This window comes from Denticeps clupeoides, unplaced genomic scaffold (assembly GCF_900700375.1).
Source record: "Denticeps clupeoides unplaced genomic scaffold, fDenClu1.1, whole genome shotgun sequence".
NCBI lineage: Eukaryota > Metazoa > Chordata > Actinopteri > Clupeiformes > Denticipitidae > Denticeps > Denticeps clupeoides.
This window is the reverse complement of record NW_021629726.1, coordinates 37,421-57,500: the sequence shown is the minus strand read 5'-3', so window position 1 is coordinate 57,500 and position 20,080 is coordinate 37,421. Positions and strand designations below refer to the sequence as shown.

Here is a 20,080-nt window from a genome sequence, read left to right as displayed (position 1 = left end):
TACAGTAGTCTTCAGTCGCGTACAGTCGTGTACAGTAGTCTTCAGTCGCGTACAGTCGTGTACAGTAGTCTTCAGTCGCGTACAGTCGTGTACAGTCGCGTACAGTCGTGTACAGTAGTCTTCAGTCGTGTACAGTAGTCTTCAGTCGTGTACAGTAGTCTTCAGTCGTGTTCAGTCGTGTACAGTTGTATACAGTAGTCTTCAGTCGTATACAGTCATGTACAGTCCTGTACAGTCGTATATAGTAGTCTTCAGTCGCGTTCAGTCGTGTACAGTTGTATACAGTAGTCTTCGGTCGCGTACGGTCGCGTACAGTCGCGTTCAGTCGTGTACAGTAGTCTTCAACCGTGTACAGTAGTCTTCAGTCGTGTACAGTAGTCTTCAGTCGCGTACAGTCGTGTACAGTAGTCTTCAGTCGTGTACAGTAGTCTTCAGTCGTGTATAGTAGTCTTCAGTCGTGTTCAGTCGTGTACAGTTGTATACAGTAGTCTTCAGTCGTATACAGTAGTCTTCAGTCGTGTACAGTCATGTACAGTCCTGTACAGTCGTATATAGTAGTCTTCAGTCGCGTTCAGTCGTGTACAGTTGTATACAGTAGTCTTCGGTCGCGTACGGTCGCGTACAGTCGCGTTCAGTCGTGTACAGTAGTCTTCAACCGTGTACAGTAGTCTTCAGTCGTGTACAGTAGTCTTCAGTCGCGTACAGTCGTGTACAGTAGTCTTCAGTCGTGTACAGTAGTCTTCAGTCGTGTTCGGTCGCGTACAGTCGCGTTTGGTCGTGTACAGTTGTGTACAGTAGTCTTCAGTCGTATACAGTAGTCTTCAGTCGTGTACAGTCGTGTACAGTCGTATACAGTAGTCTTCAGTCGTGTTCAGTCGTGTACAGTTGTATACAGTAGTCTTCAGTCGTATACAGTAGTCTTCAGAAGTATACAGTAGTCTTCAGTCGCGTTCAGTCGTGTACAGTTGTATACAGTAGTCTACGGTCGCGTACAGTTGTATACAGTAGTCTTCAGTCGTATACAGTAGTCTTCAGTCGTGTACAGTCATGTACAGTCCTGTACAGTCGTGTACAGTAGTCTTCAGTCGCGTTCAGTCGTGTACAGTAGTCTTCAGTCGCGTACAGTCGTGTACAGTAGTCTTCAGTCGCGTACAGTCGTGTACAGTAGTCTTCAGTCGTGTACAGTAGTCTTCAGTCGTGTACAGTAGTCTTCAGTCGTGTATAGTAGTCTTCAGTCGCGTTCGGTCGCGTTCAGTCGCGTTCAGTCGTGTACAGTTGTATACAGTAGTCTTTGGTCGCGTACAGTCGCGTTCAGTCGTGTACAGTCGCGTACAGTTGTATACAGTAGTCTTCGGTCGCGTACGGTCGCGTACAGTCGCGTTCAGTCGTGTACAGTAGTCTTCAGTCGTGTACAGTCGTGTTCAGTCGTGTACAGTAGTCTTCAGTCGCGTACAGTCGTGTACAGTAGTCTTCAGTCGTGTACAGTCGTATACAGTAGTCTTCGGTCGCGTACAGTCGCGTTCGGTCGCGTTCGGTCGCGTTCAGTCGCGTACAGTCGCGTACAGTAGTCTTCAGTCGTGTACAGTAGTCTTCAGTCGTGTACAGTAGTCTTCAGTCGTGTACAGTCGCGTACAGTTGTATACAGTAGTCTTCAGTCGCGTTCAGTCGTGTACAGTAGTCTTCAGTCGCGTACGGTCGCGTACAATCGTGTACAGTAGTGTACAGTTGTGTACAGTAGTGGCGCTCCCTTTGCTGATAAATTGACACACTCTCTCAGGACAGCCAGCTGCTGTGTGACACTGAGCTGTTGTGCAAGAAACTGTGTCTGAAGAGACCAAATGGAGAAGCGGCTTTTTCGGGGGTTCGAGGCTGCGGTTTTCGTGCTTTTCTGAGCTGCAGCAGCAGCAGCTGCGGGCGTGGCGCTCGTCCTCGTTCCTCCTGAGCAGGTGTTTCACCACATCTGGCTTCAGAATTACCATAATGATCTAGAAACTGAGACTGGTCCTCTCAGTCAGCACCAACCCCAGAGGATTCACTTCATCAGTTATTTATTTTCGTTTCATTAATATTCATCAAATAGATCGATTCAAAAACCTGATCATACGTTGACATGACTTCTTCTCGGCCATTAAACGGCGCTGTGACGTTGTCCGTGTTACGCTGTGCAGACGCCACCTTCTGGGCGCACGTGAAGGAGCACCTGAGCCGCCACGAGCTGCAGCGCTTCTACGGGCTGCGCAACGTCTGGTCCGAGCCGGGCCGAGGCCGGGCGTGGCTCCGCTGCGCCCTGAACGAGCACTCGCTGGAGCGCTACCTGCACGCGCTGCTGGCCGACCGCGCCCGACTCAGGTACCGCCCGCCCCGCCCGCCGCCCCGCCCGCCGCCTCGCCCGCACGCGCCCAACTCTCCCAACTCTCCCTCCCTTCCTGTCTGTGTGCAGCGCGTCCTACGAAGACTGGGCCTTCGTCCTGGACCAAGAGAGGGCCAGCATGCTGCCCACCATGGCCGCAGGTGAGCACGTCCACAACGCACCACCAACCGTCAGGGGTGTGGAGAACAACGCTGCTGACTCCTCGCACTGCAGGCCTGAACTCCATCCTGTTCTCCATCACCATCGACAAGGAGGAGCTGAACGGCCAGAGCCGCGCCGTCTCCGGCGTCTCCGGCGTCTCCGTCCTCCTGAAGGAGTCGGCGCAGGGCGTCAGCACGCTGCTGCGCGAGATCGGCACGGCGACGCGCCCCGACTCCGCCTCCGACCCGCTGCCGGTGATGCCGCGAAGCAGCTCTGCAGGTGTCCGCGCCACCGCCACACGCTTTCCCCGCACACGTAGATTTAATCAGAATTCGGGGTCCTGACGCTGCGGTACGCGACGCTACGCTTCACGCCGGTACTCTACCGCGCTCTTTACACAACAACAAGATTTATTTATTACAATTATAGCATTATAAGCCCATAATCACACACAGTACGTCTCAATGGCCTGACAGGCCCTACAGGTGACGCCCCAACACACCTGACACACAAGGAAAAGCTCCACAGAAAAGAACTCTAGAAGAGAGAAAAAAGAAAGGAAGGAACGTTGGGAAGGAGTGATAGAGAGAGGGAGCCCCTTCCAGGGTCGAGTGAGTCGGGCTGGTGGTGATTTGTACAATATAATAATAAAGTCCTACAGTTGTAGGGTTGGAGAAGTCCAGGATGTAGTCCAGTGTCATGGTCTACATTACGTGTCCATCATGACGTTACACTCGTTTTACGCTCTTCTACAGATTCGGGTTTATAGATTTTTTTGGTTTGTGGGCAGGACCTCAATTTCGGTGAATTGTTGTACGATTGTGTTGTGACAAAATCTTTCAAGTGAAATGTCACCACTGTGCATCTGTCCTCCAGACTCAGGCCTGAGGAAGGAGCGGAGACGGAAGAAAATAATCACCAACATCATCTCCTTTGATGACGACCTGGACGGTGGGGCTGCCGAGGATGAGGAGGAGCCATTTGAGGACCTGAGGAAGAGCATCACAACCGAGCAGTCAGGTTCCCCGGCGCTGATGCCCAGTCAGAATGGACCATTTGAACATGGCACGCCTTCCCAGAACGGGGACAGCCTGGAAAATGAAGAGGACGAGGACGAAGAGGACCGGGATGTCTATTCCAGGAACCGAGCAGAGTCCCGGGCCGAGCCCGGCAGTTCTGAGACGTGAGTATCTCCACTCACTGTCCAGGACAGGACCAAGGCCTTCTTACCCGCATGTTGAGTGTGTGTGTGTGTGTGTGTGTGTGTGTGTGTCGTGCAGCATGGCAGCTGGAAGTCTACCCAGCGTTTCTACGTGGAGCCCCAGGCAGGTCATCATGCAGGACGATGGACCGGACCTCCTGGTTCCTGTGGGTCCAGCTGATGCCGACTCTCCCACAGGTCAGAGGCGCCATGACTTAAACAACCGTACAGAACACGCCAAGTGAAGTTTGAGCCTTCGTCCGTCTCGTTCCCAGGCAGCTCGGAGGACACCGGGACAGGAGCCGGCCACGCCCGGGCGCCGGGTGAGTCTGGGAAGACCACCAGCCCACCGCCGGTCAGGTGAGGGTGACCCCGCCGGTGACGTGTCCCGATAATAACGCAGAACTCATGCACACACGTCATCTCCATGCGTCCCCTCCAGCTTCTGCTCCAGCCCTCCTGTGCAGCCGGGAGCCGCCAGCAGCGCGCTGCCCCCTACTGGACACCCCGACGCCATGACCGTCGGTGAGCGCTGAAATACTGCATGCGTGCGGCTGTACAGACCAGTTCACACATTTACAGCATTTACCAGACGGCCTTATCCAGTCAGTAGTTACAGGGACAGTCCCCCCCTGGAGACACTCAGGGTTAAGTGTCCTGCTCAGGGACACCATGGTAGTAAGTGGGGTTTGAACCTGGGTCTTCTGGTTCACAGTCACAGTGTGTTACCATCCTTCACAAGTGAATATAGAGTAAATATACACGATTATTGTATTGGCAACATCGCAAAGCGCAGTACCCGGGTCCCTGTCCCTGTCCTCGGCAGTCCTGTCTCTCTCTGACACTCCGCGGCCTCGTTTTTAATTTTGAAGGCCGGAGTTCCGTCTTTATCCTGCAGGTGGCGCCGTTGGCCTGATGTTGGTAGTACATGAGACGTTACGCATTCATCAAATGTAGTTTTATCCCAGTGGGTGAAAGAAAAGTAAAGTGACAGTGACGTGATTGTCATTGTGAGACACTGCAGCACAGCACACGGTGACACGGTGAAACTAGTCCTCTGCATTTAACCATCACCCTTGGTGAGCAGTGGGGACCATGACAGGCACCTGGGGAGCAGTGTGTGGGGACGGGACCTCAGTGGGACTCGAACCCACAACCTTCTGATTACGGGGCTGCTTCTTTAATGACTTGAGAAGATAATGAGCAGGCGTTTTGCTTTATTATTAGTAATTAAGTTGACTTTATACGGGACAGAACTAAAACGTTGTCTGTGTCGTCCCTGCAGCTGAGCTACGGCAAGCCATAGTAGCCATGATGAACCGGAAAGATGAGCTGAGCGAGCAGAACACGTGAGCGCCGCTGACGTAGTAATTCAGTGTAATTAATCGAGTAAATAAAGGAGTCTGAGCGCCTGTCTTTGCTCTGCAGGTCGTTGCGGAGTCTCCTCGATGGAGAGATGCAGCACTCAGCGCTGCTCAGGCAGGAGCTGGACTGTGTGAAGACACGACTATCCGAGCTGGAGGAGAGACACACAGCTAAAGTACAGGCTCTGGGCAGGTATACACACACTACACACACACTATACACACACACTACACACACAGCTAAAGTACAGGCTCTGGGCAGGTATACACACACTACACACACACACACTACACACACAGCTAAAGTACAGGCTCTGGGCAGGTATACACACACTATACACACACACTACACACACACCACACACTACACACACCACACACACTACACACACCACACACAGCCAAAGTACAGGCTCTGGGCAGGTATACACACACTACACACACACACTACACACACAGCCAAAGTACAGGCTCTGGGCAGGTATACACACACTACACACACACTACACACACAGCCAAAGTACAGGCTCTGGGCAGGTATACACACACTACACACTACACACACCACACACTACACACACAGCCAAAGTACAGGCTCTGGGCAGGTATACACACACTACACACTACACACACCACACACTACACACACAGCCAAAGTACAGGCTCTGGGCAGGTATACACACACTACATACACTACACACACACACTACACACACAGCCAAAGTACAGGCTCTGGGCAGGTATACACACACTACACACTACACACACCACACACACTACACACAGAGCCAAAGTACAGGCTCTGGGCAGGTATACACACACTACACACTACACACACCACACACTACACAAACAGCCAAAGTACAGGCTCTGGGCAGGTATACACACACTACATACACACTACACACACCACACACTACACACACAGCCAAAGTACAGGCTCTGGGCAGGTATACACACACTACACACTACACACACCACACACTACACACACAGCCAAAGTACAGGCTCTGGGCAGGTATACACACACTACACACACACTACACACACAGCTAAAGTACAGGCTCTGGGCAGGTATACACACACTACACACACACTACACACACCACACACTACACACACCACACACTACACACACAGCTAAAGTACAGGCTCTGGGCAGGTATACACACACTACACACACACTACACACACAGCCAAAGTACAGGCTCTGGGCAGGTATACACACACTACACACACACTACACACACAGCCAAAGTACAGGCTCTGGGCAGGTATACACACACTACACACACACACTACACACACAGCCAATGTACAGGCTCTGGGCAGGTATACACACACTACACACACACTACACACACAGCCAAAGTACAGGCTCTGGGCAGGTATACACACACTACACACTACACACACAGCCAAAGTACAGGCTCTGGGCAGGTATACACACACTACACACACACTACACACACAGCCAAAGTACAGGCTCTGGGCAGGTATACACTACACACACACTACACACACACACTACACACACAGCCAAAGTACAGGCTCTGGGCAGGTATACACACACTACACACACACACTACACACACATCCAAAGTACAGGCTCTGGGCAGGTATACACTACACACTACACACACACACTACACACACAGCCAAAGTACAGGTCTGGGCAGGTATACACACACTACACACTACACACCACACTACACACACTATACACACTACACACACTACACACACCACACTACACACACACTACACACACAGCCAAAGTACAGGCCCTGGGCAGCTATACACACACTACACAAACACTACATACACACTACACACACCACACAAACCACACTACACACACTACACACACAGCCAAAGTACAGGCCCTGGGCAGCTACATACACACTACACAAACACTACATACACCCTACACACGCACTACACACACAGCCAAAGTACAGGCCCTGGGCAGCTATACACACACTACATACACACTACACACACCACACAAACCACACTACACACACTACACACACAGCCAAAGTACAGGCCCTGGGCAGCTATACACACACTACACAAACACTACATACACACTACACACGCACTACACACACAGTCAAAGTACAGGCTCTGGGCAGGTATATACACACACACACACACACACACACTACACACACAGTCAAAGTACAGGCTCTGGGCAGGTATACACACACACACGCCTGCCTCCCAGTGAAGAGAGTGTCTGTGTGTGCCTGATTGGTTTGGCTCCTTCGCGGTGTCTGGTGGTCTGCAGCAGATGGTGAGGTGGAGGGTCGGCCAGGATGGACACACTGACCGACAGCTGGTCCAGCCTGTTGCTCACCAGGTCTCCCCCCCCCACACACATATACATATATACACACACACACACACACACACACACACACACACACACACAGATTCGTCACGCCTGGTCTGAGCTCATGTTACTGTGTTAGTGGGCTCCGTTTTCAGGATTTGTGGCCTTTTAGTCACAAAATGACCACTGAGATCAGTCAGCAGGTTACAGCTGCAACTTCATCCGTTCCGCTTTAATGACGGGGAACTGAAATCAGCCCCACATTTACATTTCTGATAATGAGTCAAGCCGGAATGTTTGCTTCTGTCGGGAAGTTTGAGTTGTCACGGAATGCTGCAGTTGCGGGTGCTTGACATTTTAACCGGCTGCTGTACCCCGAGGCCAGCTGGGGGGCGTCCTGCTGTCTCTCACTGCACATTAACATGCGCCGCGCACACTCATCTCTCACAAACACACATCACAAGTGGATCATTTCAGTTACGGCGAACCACGTGGACTTTACCCTTCACACACACATCGTACACATTTACATTTACTGCATTTATCCAGAGCGACTTACAGTCAGTAGTTACAGGGACAGTCCCCCCCTGGAGACACTCAGGGTTAAGTGTCCTGCTCAGGGACACAATGGTAGTAAGTGGGGTTTGAACCTGGGTCTTCTGGTTCATAATCGAGTGTGTTACCCGCTAGGCTACTTCTACCCTGTTTACCATCTAGTTTATGGGGCAGTGGTGGCCTAGCGGTTAAGGAAGCGGCCCCGTAATCAGAAGGTTGCCGGTTCGAATCCCGATCTGCCAAGGTGCCATTGAGGTGCCACTGAGCGAAGCACCGTCCCCACATACTGGTCCCCGGGCGCCTGTCATGGTGCCCACTGCTCACTCAGGGTGATGGTTAAATGCAGAGGACAAATTTCACTGTGTGCACCGTGTGCTGTGCTGCTGTGTATCACATGTGACAATCACTTCACTTTCACTTTTCATAGATCCACATGGATGGGACGTTCTTACTTTTTTATTTTAATTGTGTACTTTATTGCATTTTGTGTCCTTTACAGGGAAAATGAAGTCCTGAAAGTCCAGCTGAAAAAGTATGTTGGAGCGGTGCAGATGCTGAAGAGGGAGGGTAACCAAGGCAACGATGGTAAGACCAGTGGCAGCTTCACGCTGACGTTTGCGCATCATGTTTCTTTTTTCCTTCCGAATTCTTTGGACAGGGGACAGGGGACCGGCACGGTGTCACCGCCCGCCGGCCACTGCTGCTCTCCGACCGATCAGCACGTTTCTCCCGCTGGGGCTGGTGGGGGCGGGCATGTTTGTTAGCTGCTGGTTGGAGGGCACGCGGCTACGTCTGGCCCATCAAAGGTGACCAGAGAGGGAGAGAGAGAGAGAGAGATTTTCCAGAACGTTCCCTCCGGCTCCACGTGACCAGCGACAGACCAGACGAAACGGCTGATTTTAACCCGCGATCATGGATTTCACTTTAAACCGTCTCAGGTTGTCCGATTTCACTCCATTCATGCAAGAAGAAAGGGTGCAAACACACACACACGTACACACACACGTACACACACACGTACACACACACAAACACACACACAAACACACACACAACATGCCATATCAAGGCGGCACAGAATTCAGCATGCGCTAACTCTGCATATATTATGCACGGAGGATAAATGGGTTTTTTTTTGCTGACTTTTATTTATTTTATAAATGACGGTTCGGTTTGGAGAGACACGTTTAAAGATCGCTTCTTCCTTTTGAAATTCACTTATGCTCGATGCTCGTATGAAGATGCAGGGATGTTGGCACAAGGACGTGCAGCAGCCGGAGATCGAGAGGACTGCGGGGGACAGTTTGCAGTGTGAGGTCTCCGTCCCAGAGGACGCCTCAGCTGATTAAGTCCTTTGGGAATCAGGAGAGTTCAGAAGCCTCCCAAGCGACCCCACTGCTAATCGGTTATGATTGAGTGTAATGTAGTAGTTTAATTTTCATGGTTTAGTCCATATTCACAGAGAACGACTGAAGCGAGAGAATTAAGATGAAATCGTGAATCCCAAACAAGTCGTCTCACGGCCTTTAGGACAAACTCCAGCCGTCTCATCTCCTGGAAGCCGGTCACATGTCCTCCTGTAAGCGGGTCAGAACGCCGGGCCTGTTGTCCCCTGTCTGGCCTGTGCTGAGGATCCTGTGCATGGTTGACGTGCACCGTCTTGTTTTTGCCAGGTTTACACCGTGTGTGTGTGTGTGTGTGCGGTGGCGTGTGTCTAATTTGCTTTTATTGTGTTTACTTGACGTAAAAAGCCTCCTCTGGTCAGTGTGAGTGCGGCCGTCCTCGTCCCGGCGGGGCCAGACGGAAACTGGCCCCTGTGGGCGCGGTGTTAATGAACATTTTAATCTACCTCCGCAGGGCGACGCAGGAGGCTGCTGGGATGATGGGAGGAGGCGGGTCTCAGCAGATCCCGTTCGTGACCTGGCCATACCGTAGTCAAAGTCAAGTGATTGTGTGTGTGTGTGTGTGTGTGTGTGTGTGTGTGGGGAGACGGGACCTTCATTAAGGGGACCTCAGTGGCACCTTGGTGGGTTGGGATTCGAACCCACAACCTTCTGATTACGGGTCCACCGCTGCCCCAAGCGCCACCATTTGTCCCGCCCACAAAAGCTTTGCTCTTTAATGTCTTTCTCATGAAGACCTGAGCAAATGCTGAGAATAAGTTCTCCTTGAAGATCTTCCATTTTCAGTACAGCGCAGTTACAGATAAAATGACATTCGATCAAGTACGTTCCCCACGAGAGACCCCTGTCCCTCTCCAGCTTTTCACTCCTTCTTTTTCACCGTATTGCTGCGTTCATGTTCATTAGAACCTTGGCGGTTTAGAGCGATGAGCTCCACCGGCACCAGTTCTCAGATCAGCTTCCTCAGACAGACGGGAATGTTTGAACTCCTTCGCTCCGCTGTAGATTAAAGAAATAAAGAAGTGCGTTACGTTTTATTTCGAGGTTTGTTCTGGCAGGCTTGGAAATTTAAAACATGCTCTTTCATACGAAACGAAAGAGTTGTGCTGCACGTCGAGTTAAACGACTTTAATTAATGAAGGAACGGTAAGGACGATTAGATTTGTCTTTGCCTAGTTTGTGGTGTCCACGCTGCCCAGGACAGATGGCGGTGTTGCCGAGACGGCGGTCCCATCTTCTGTCCTTTATTCTGGGGCTCAGTGGATGAGTGGATGTGGGCCTGACCTAGAATATAGGAACAGGAAGCTCCATATGGCCGAGCCGTCCCTTTATCATCCTGTGGCTTTTATTAATTAATCTGCTCATCCTGTTCCATACATATTTTATTGAGACTTGCTCGACCTTCTGACCCTTTCTGCTGGTGGCCCGGAGTTCCGTCTTTTGGGAAAGTTAAGTCCGAGAGAAAAGTCATTTTGTCTCGGGGAGCAAGTTTTATTTTTCCGCCATTTTCTCGCGTTTCTCCGCAGCAGAATGTGGAGACAGTGGGAACGTCTCTTTAATCTGTTTAATCGGCCGCCGGTTCTGCGTCTCCCTGCGCCGTGTGCTGAATCGCTCGCTTCTTAATGAGCCGCGGCGCCCTTCGCCGGCTGGATTATGCTAATGGGGCCCGAGCCGAAGCTCCTGAGAGGCTGATGTGGAGATGAGCATTAATTGAAGTCCTCGTCACAATGGGTAATTATGGTAAAGTTTTTGTGAATGCTTCCTTCATCCCCGATGGCGCTTTAATGGGAATCCTGATGAAGGGCCTACCTGATTAAATCAGATATGCAGCTTTAAGTGTGTTGGTGTGTTTGGAGATGCAACGTTTGAATCAGTCGAATAGATTCCACGTCTGTAAACTGGTGTACAAATATTTTATTTATATATATATATATATATATTAGTGTTTTCTAATGATGAGCATGATTATTTAGCTGTCATTATGTATAATAATTAAAATAATTATACTAACAGCATTCGTTTTTGTGTTTAAACAGTATAATTGTTTAATTAATTGATTCATATCATAATACGGTATTTTTGACCGTATGTGGTCCGCGCTTGCAGACCTCTCCACGGCCCGGCGTGGGGAGGCGGTGGCCCACGTCCTCTCGGGGAGGCTGGTTAAGTGGAGAAATGAAGCATTAATTACCCCCAACCTTTAATGAAGTTCCCCCGACCCGCGGTGGCCGCCGTGGGACGGTGGCCGGAGGGCGTTCCTGCAGGTCGGGTGGCAGCTCTGGGGAAATTGAGATCTTGGGTGACGGATGGTTTGGCTGGAAAGCTTGAGGTGGTGATGCTTCATCATATTTCAGAAGTGAGATGCTGTGTAGGTCCTGGCCGTTGATGCTGGTGGAACCCAGGACATTTGACCAAATCCACACCCAGCACATGGACTTTTTTTTTTTTTTTCTGTGTATTCTGTGTTCAGTGTTTTTTAATTTATTTAGAGAATTCTATTTTCTTCTATTATGAGGATCTTGATATAGAATAAATACGTGTAATTTCATGAGAGTCTGGGCCAATCCAATTATACAATCCTGGCAATGTAAAAAGGACATTCTTACAAAGGAACGTGATAAAATGGCTGAAATTGCCTCCCTGTCCGTCTCCTTCTCGGAGTGTCTTGTTCGAGCTCATTCTCTCATCCGCTCCTCCACGCTGGGAAATGTCGGAATTACCTTGCAGATGGAATGTTCTGTTGGCCCCGTCCCTCTTATGTCTCAGTTTCATGTCGCTCATGAAGCTCTTATCTTCTGAAAGCCCGTTCTAATCAGATGACAGGCTGGTGGGGCCATGTCTTCTTCAGCAGATGGAAGCATGAATTCTTAATGTCCGTGTAGACCCTTCATGAGCCTGGAGATGAGATGGAGCTCCAGAAAATGAAGGAAGCCCTACATTCTCGTGGTTTGCTGGTAACGGTTGCGTGTTGATGGTAGATTTGAATGGAGGCGGGTTTGAGATGGTCCACAAGACGTGGTGATGTGAGGTGGAGAAAGGCCTCATGTGAAGGTCAGCGGCGAACTGGGATTTACTGAAGCTTGTTTGTGTTTTCATGATCTGAAATCCATATTAATGGGCGCCTGTGTTCTGAGACGTTTTTAGGTCAGAGCTTCTGCTTTGATCATAACACAAAAAAAAACGAGTTTTTCTGACCCACACACACACACACACACACACACACTCCACCAAAAGACACTCATCTCTCCAGAGACCGAGGAGGTCGCAGACATGAACAGACGTCCATCAGCCGCGGAGTCCCCCGGTCAGCAGCTGCAGGACCAGTGGGCAAATCTGCATTTACAAACAGGCAGGAAATGGGCCACCCTCGCCTGATTATACGTGCACCCGGCCAAGATATTAATTATGTCCCTCCCTCCCTCCCTCTCTTCTTCCCGCTGGCCTTTTCCACTTCCTCCTCTTTTTCTTCTCTCCTCTCGCGCCGTGAAACTAATCTGGTTTTTCCCGCGCAGGCAGTGTGGAGCGCAGCGGTCTGATGTCTTTATGTCGGGAATATTTGACTTCTTCCGCGGAAAAGCCTCGTGCTGTTTGAGTGGGACGGGCCGAGTGAATATGAGCTGTTTACGGATGGATTTGCTCTTTTCTTTGAAAGCGGGAATGAAAAGTGATGCTCTGCTGTAATATAGTGAGATGTTTCCATGCTGCTTCCCAGCAGACGTCAGTCCTGCCATCATCACACAAGTTAGCAATGCGGTTATTGATCAGGAATGCCGAGGCTTGGAGATTCCGGGTGCTTCCTGATGTTGAAGGAACATTCTGAAGATTTTGGAGATCTCCGTTTCTCTAGCAGCGAATCGCTGAGTCCAGGGCTTTTCACTTGTGTAAGGTCAAAGAAGATCTCCATAAATAGATAAAGAGCGGAATATGACCTTTAATGGTGTTCGTGCATGTGACTTATTGATTGGCGGCGATCATTGAGGTCTTCGCATGATTAAAAAAAATCATTAAAGATCATGTTCGCGGAATAAAAGGTGTACGGTTAACCCGTAGTGGTGGATTTAGCACCGGTTTGGATGGGATCTGGGATTGGCCTGCTCCATTCCAGATGTCCATCAAAGCAAACGTTCCAAAAAGGAGCCTGTGTTCCATCCTCTAGTCCAGGTTACGTTCTTCGTTCTGATTCGTTGCTCCGTCACCGTGCGGTTTACTCTGGTGCTGATCCTCCTCCTCCGGTCGGAAGAGGGGACCACCGGGGCTTTAATGTTGTGGCTGATCTGCGGGGTCAAGGTTCACGGAAAGGGACTTTGTCCTTCAGACGCTCCGCTTCTGTCTGATTTCTCTGTAATGATGTGGGATCCTCAGGATGATGATGATGATGATTTATTTAGACATCGCTGTGCTTTTCCGTTTCTCCCTCGAGTTACATGTTGGTGTGGTTTTAAAAATGGACGTTGGAGACCAGGCGGACTTTTGAATGAATAGTGAAGACAGCGAGGAGAATGTAGAGACTCTTCAGGAATACGCTGACTGGTGATTTGAAGAAAAGACCAAGTTCAGCTCCAGCAGCTTAAAAACGAGCCACTTTCCTCCAAAAGAAGCCGACTGGTGAAGACCCGGCCGACGTCCTGGACTCTGAGATGGTAACACGATCTCCAGGCCGGCAGCGTGACACAGAACTTTTAAACGAGCGTCTTTTCACCGTTCTTCCTGCACGTCCGTCTGGATTATGTCCTTGTCCGCAGCTCACTGATGAGTGACGCCGAGATCCACCCCGGAGCTGCCAGCGGTCGTGCGTCCTTCCACGTAAAGTCGAGGAAAAACTGGAGATTCAACACGTCGTTCCTTAAAGACGAAGATGTTCCGAGCGAAATTCCAGCATCTGTTCTCTGGGAAGCCGGGATGAATTAGAAGAAAATGACTGAATGTCCCAGGAACAGGAAATGTAGAATAAACTAGATCCAAATGAAACGATCAATAGAAAAAGTCCATGTTTAGCATGAAGACTTTGAACAAGGTAACAACCTGGGTCCATTTCTAGCCAAGCAGTGAAAAATGAATAAAAAAAGATTTAAACGGGCGCGCAGTATAGAAATTAAAGACTCTTTATACTCCCCACAGATAAAGACCAAACCGATAACCCCCTGAAATGATGAGAAGATCTCTCCACCAACACCTCCAGGTGACCTCCAGGAAGAAATAAACGTTGGTGTGTCTCTGTGGTGTCCCCGCATATCAGTAGACGGAGGACACGTCAATCTACCAATAAAACTGTTCCTATTGGCCGAACTCTGTGGCTGCATGATCTCGTGTGATTTATGATTCATACCTGGACAAGTTCAGTGTCCACCAGCACGACTCGTCTTTAAGTGTCGTGTCCTTTATGATCCGCGGTGAGGCGGGGTTTAGTGCGCTGCGTGCTGTCATTTGAGGGGACGGCACAGCTGTCTTTTTCTATTGCGCTCATCCCTGCCTGTCACCTCATTTTAACGTTTTAGTGTGTTTTATTCTTATTATCGTCCTGTGTGGAGTATTTATGATGCGCGTGATGCTGACTGACGTCTCAGGCGCCGTGGAAATGAATTTCCTCCCTGTGACCGAAGTGGAAATATTTCCATCGTAGAAAATGATCAGTCCCCCCAACTCTGGGTCTAAAGGGGTGTGTGCGTGTGTGTGTGTGTGTGGTGAGTGTATGCGTGTGTGTATGTGAGTGTGTGTATGTGTGTGAGTGTATGCGTGTGTGTGGTGTGAGTGTGTGTATGTGTGTGAGTGTATGCGTGTATGTATGTATGTGAGTGTGCGTGCGTGTGTGTGTGTGTGTGTGAGTGTATGCCTGTGTGTATGTGAGTGTGTGTGTGTGTGAGTGTATGCATGTATGTATGTGAGTGTGTGTGTGTGTGTGTGTGAGTGTATGCGTGTATGTGTGTGTGAGTGTATGCGTGTATGTATGTGAGTTTGCGTGAGTGTGTGTGTGTGTGTGAGTGTATGCATGTATGTGTGTGTGTGTGCGTGCGTGAGTGTGTGTGTGTGTGTGAGTGTATGCGTGTGTGTGTGTGCGTGTGTGTGCGTGCGTGAGTCTGTATGTGTGTGTGTTGTGAGTGTATGCGTGTGTGTGCGTGAGTGTGTGTGTGGGTGAGTGTATGCGTGTATGTATGCGTGTGTGCGTGAGTGTGTGTGTGAGTGTATGCGTGTGTGTGCGTGCGTGTGTGTGTGTGTGTGAGTGTATGCGTGTATGTACGTGTGTGTGTGTGTGTGTGTGTGTGTGTGTACGTGCGTGCGTGAGTGTGTATGTGTGTGTGTGAGTGTATGCGTGTATGTACGTGAGTGTGTGTGTGTGTGTACGTGCGTGCGTGAGTGTGCGTGTGTGTGTGTGAGTGTATGCGTGTATGTATGTATGTGTGTGTGTGTGCGTGCGTGTGTGTGTGTGAGTGTGTGCGTGTATGTATGTGAGTTTGCGTGAGTGTGTGTGTAGAGTCTGGTTGTATAGAGTCTGGTTGTGTGCAGGTTTGATGGTAACGCTGCTGCTCTGTGCTGCTCTTCGCTGGGCGTCCAGTGTAATATTTAGAAGATAAAGGACTTCAGGTTCTGGATTGGTACTAAAAGGGTCCTGGTGCGCCGGCTCGCCTGGTTCACTGTGAGCGGATGATCTGGGGTCGGACCTGGTGGTTTTCAGAGTTGGGTGGATCTCGCGGGGCTCAGATGCTCTCCTTTCTCTCGCCGCAGCTCTTCCCCTGACGCAGGACTGCGACGCCGCCGCCGCCGGGCCGCAGCACAAGGCCGCGGAGGACGTGGAGGAGCTGGCCGCCAGCTACGAGCGCAAGCTGATCGAGGTGGGTCTCCCCTGGTCTCCCCGTACCTTCAGCTTTGTGTGTGGGAGGTGACCCCGTGTCAATAATTCATGATTGTGTTGATATTTCTTTAATGAGTCGTAATTCTGCTTATGTTGGTGAGAAGGATCTCGTAACTTATTCATGTATTGATGTTTTATGTATTTTCCAGCGCGTTTTATTTATTCATGCGTTCATTTGCTCAGCTGTCGCTCACCGTTGGTCTGTTGGTGCAAATTCCTCCGCTGATGTGTAACCGGATTTATCAAATCCATATCACACAACATTTACAGCATTTACCAGACGCCCTTATCCAGAGCGACTTACAACTCAGTAGTTACAGGGACAGTCCCCCCCTGGAGCAACTTAAGGTTAAGTGTCTTGCTCAGGGACACAATGGTAGTAAGTGGGATTTGAACCCGGGTCTTCTGGTTCACAGGTGAGTGTGTTACCCACTAGGCTACTACCACCACACAAGTCCGGAGTACGTGGTGAACTGCCACTGGATCAGATGGTGGGGCGTGGTCCCCCGCTCATCCACAGATGCATGAGGGTCTCTGCAGGATCGGCCCTATTTCCGGGTAGCTGGCCTACATGGGAAAGTGGGTTGTAACGTGTTGTATGAATCTGTGTGCGTTCTGAACTTCTTTATTTTCCCCCGAACATTCTGCTTTTCTACTTGAGCCCCTCTTCCCCCTCTCCCTCCCTCCATCATGGCCCATTAACCTCCATTGCTTTACTCCTCATTGGCCCGCTGGCGCTGGCTTCTGAGAGGCACGCAGCCTTCAGCAGCTCCGCTGAGAACCAGGACAGGAACAAGGCTGATAATGGGGTCTGGTAATGTCCACCGCCGGGGACAGCCCACGTGAAAAGCCTTCTCGGACTGAATAGGGCAGGTGCTACTTTCAGATGAGCCATGTAGACCTGTTTTTACTGGGTTTCTGCTCAGGGTCTGCATGGCTCTATATGGATCCGGGACTGGGGACTGGGGGACTGCTGTCCACGTGTCCAGTGTGGTGCTGATAAGGTGTCAAGGTGTCAAGATGGTCTCATTCAAGTTCAAATGTTATTTGTCACATACACAGTCGTACACGGTATGATATGCAGTGAAATGCTTTTAGCGACTGAACAGAGTTATCCGTCTTATCCAACACTTATAAACCAGAGAGATATGACACGAAGCAGTTGAGCTCTTTTTACTTGCAAGGAGAGCGATCAGAGACGATCGTGCCTCCAAAAGCTCTGCCGTCTCTTCCGCTTCCTCTCTTTTTATATAATAAAGGGCGGTACATTCATCACAGGATCACACCATATAAGCTTATAATTTGCATGCAGGGTTGTCTCTTGGTAGACGCTCCATCGCAAGGTCTTCTTGTTTTCTTGCTTCGCTGCGGCTGCAGGCCTCCTCTTATCAAGTCGCGGTCATTCTGTTCTGCAAACAACCTTTAGCCCACCAGTTTCTCATCCAAGAGACTAATGATTAAATATAGTGCGCATATTAAAAAGAATAATACAGTTTAATACATGTGAGATATAAATGTCAAAAAGGAAATAAAAGGTAATTGCATGATAACTTATATACATTTTCCAACAGACTTTTATGTCTTTAACGTAAAACATAGAATATGTGTAACAGGCAGGGTGAAGGTGTGCAAATGTGTCAAGTGAAAGTAAAGTAAAAATCTGTGCGGATTGAGTCCAGAAGTTGTTTGAAAGTGCAGGATTGTATCAGTATTAGTGTTCTGTCCTATGTAGTGTTGTGGTTGAGAAGTTCGTATGACCTGCGGGAAGAAGCTCCTCCTCATGCTCTCTGTGTTGGACTTCGCAGCAGAGAGAACAGCCCGTTGTTGGGGTGGGTGAGGTCCTTCACGATCTTCCTGGTCCTGGTCCAGCACCGCTTGCTGTAGGTTGATTGAAGGTCAGGGAGCTTGGTACCGATGATGCGTTCAGCTGATGGAACCATCCTCTGTAGGCCTCGCCCGTCCTGCATGGTGCTGTTCCCGAACCAGGCTGAGATGTTTCCCGTCAGGATGCTCTCTATGGGGCAGGAGTAGAAGTTCCTGGTCTTTTAGTGAATTGTGGGATTGGGGTGCAGGACGAGGATGATGATGTCACTGATTTCAGATCAGCTTAGAGTGACTCTAGTCCAGAGTACAGAAGTGTAATAAATGCTATTTTTAATAATTAATAAATACATTTCTCTTCAGTCAGAGATTACAAAATGATGTGGCGAGAGAGGGAGAGTGTGGGTGTGTGTGGGTGTGTGTGGGAGTGTGTGTGTGTGTGTGTGTGCGCATCTTAAGCTCGTTCCACAGCAGGATAGCTGCATCTTTAGCCCACCCTGCATCTCAAGGCTTCATTTGTCAGATTCCCTGAGGGTCTTACACAAGGTCACCATCTAAACTCCCTCACAATGAGCACCACTGCAGAAATAGATCCAAGTGTAATGGTCTGATCAGAGCAGATAGACGTCCACCTTCTCCAGACCCATTCAGGTATGCCGTGATGATGTGAATTATGAAATTAACGCTCTCCCTACCGTTAGTCGGTCAGCTACGATTCTTCTTCAGAACAGGAATCCCACAGTAGCATGTCATCGATTTTCTCATTTCAGCACATCCACATTCCCCCGTTACCCCGAAGCGGCCTGGGACGTGGAGGTCTCGGCTCGAATTAAACAGATTTGCACGTGGTGTCCAGCATGGCATTACATTTACATTTACAGCATTTATCAGACGCCCTTATCCAGAGCGACTTACAATCAGTAGTTACAGGGACAGTCCCCCCCTGGAGCAATTTAGGGTTAAGTGTCTTGCTCAGGGACACAATGGTAGTAAGTGGGATTCGAACCCGGGTCTTCTGGTTCATAGACGAGTGTGTTACCCACTAGGCTACTACCACCCACATTAGAACTTTGCTCCTATGACGATGAAGTTCTCGCGTCGAGGTTGCACGTGGACAGTGGGCGTGGGGCAGAACAACTATTACTGCCCCCGTCTTCCCAAAAGTCCCTTCTGGACGAGCGGAGCCGCGGCGTAATTCTCCTGTCAGGCTGAGCGCTCGCTCCCAAACCCAGACTGACACTTTATCTCCATACGCAGATGAAGCGCGCTCGGTGCTGACGGCGGCCCGTCGCCGCGTCTCCGCCGTTTAGCTTCATCGCGGCTGATGCCAGTCTGGCAGCAGTCCCCCCCCCCCCCCCCCCTCAAAATGTCAAACGCGCCGCAGCGGCGAGGACCTGCTGGATGGGGCTTCAAACACGGGCCTCTCCTCAGCCGGGTTCCAAATGCGGACCTCGCAGGTTGGTTGGCGGGAGGGAGCTGGCCTGTCCGCCCTGGCTCTCCTGGAGAACCACCGGCTTCCTAAAGATGGAAGCATCTGTGCAGAACTCTGCTGGAAATGAACATCGAAATCACATCAGCCCCGGTTTAATATTATTATAAATGTCCCGTTCAGGCTGAATTAAATCTGCACAAAAGCAACAAAATACATCAAAATAAATATGTAAATTACACACATGTACACAAATACACACATACAATGTAGAATTTCATTACTTACACATGAGTTAAAAAAGTTTCATATGGTGAAGGGGTCAAGTGTGGGGGTGTCAACTGCAGGGTCTGTTAAAGCCCATTGAGAGGAACTGTATGTGATTTTGTGCTGTGTGTGTGTGTGTGTGTGTAGGTGGCTGAAATGCACGGTGAACTGATCGAGTTTAATGAGAGGTTGTTCCGATCACTGCTGGCCAAAGATCATCTGATCAACCAGATGAGACAGGAGCTCATCGACCTGCGTGGACCTGTGAGTCCACACACACACACACACACACACACACACACACTCACTCACTCATCCTTTGTCTGCTCTCTTGGTTCGTGTT

At 49.9% G+C, this 20,080-nt stretch overlaps 1 protein-coding gene across 1 annotated transcript in view; it reads left to right on the top strand.

Annotated features, from left to right (window-relative positions):
* Positions 1–20,080, top strand: part of LOC114772839 (sorting nexin-29-like) — a 42,733-nt gene that overhangs the window by 3,609 nt on the left and 19,044 nt on the right. The window contains exons 5-16 of the mRNA XM_028965555.1: positions 2,169–2,349; positions 2,441–2,511; positions 2,585–2,791; positions 3,389–3,695; positions 3,793–3,911; positions 3,989–4,073; positions 4,156–4,238; positions 4,999–5,062; positions 5,142–5,270; positions 8,470–8,555; positions 16,094–16,200; positions 19,885–20,001. Of these exons, the coding sequence (XP_028821388.1) occupies positions 2,169–2,349; positions 2,441–2,511; positions 2,585–2,791; positions 3,389–3,695; positions 3,793–3,911; positions 3,989–4,073; positions 4,156–4,238; positions 4,999–5,062; positions 5,142–5,270; positions 8,470–8,555; positions 16,094–16,200; positions 19,885–20,001 (1,556 nt within the window). The remainder of the gene's footprint in view (positions 1–2,168; positions 2,350–2,440; positions 2,512–2,584; positions 2,792–3,388; positions 3,696–3,792; positions 3,912–3,988; positions 4,074–4,155; positions 4,239–4,998; positions 5,063–5,141; positions 5,271–8,469; positions 8,556–16,093; positions 16,201–19,884; positions 20,002–20,080) is intronic.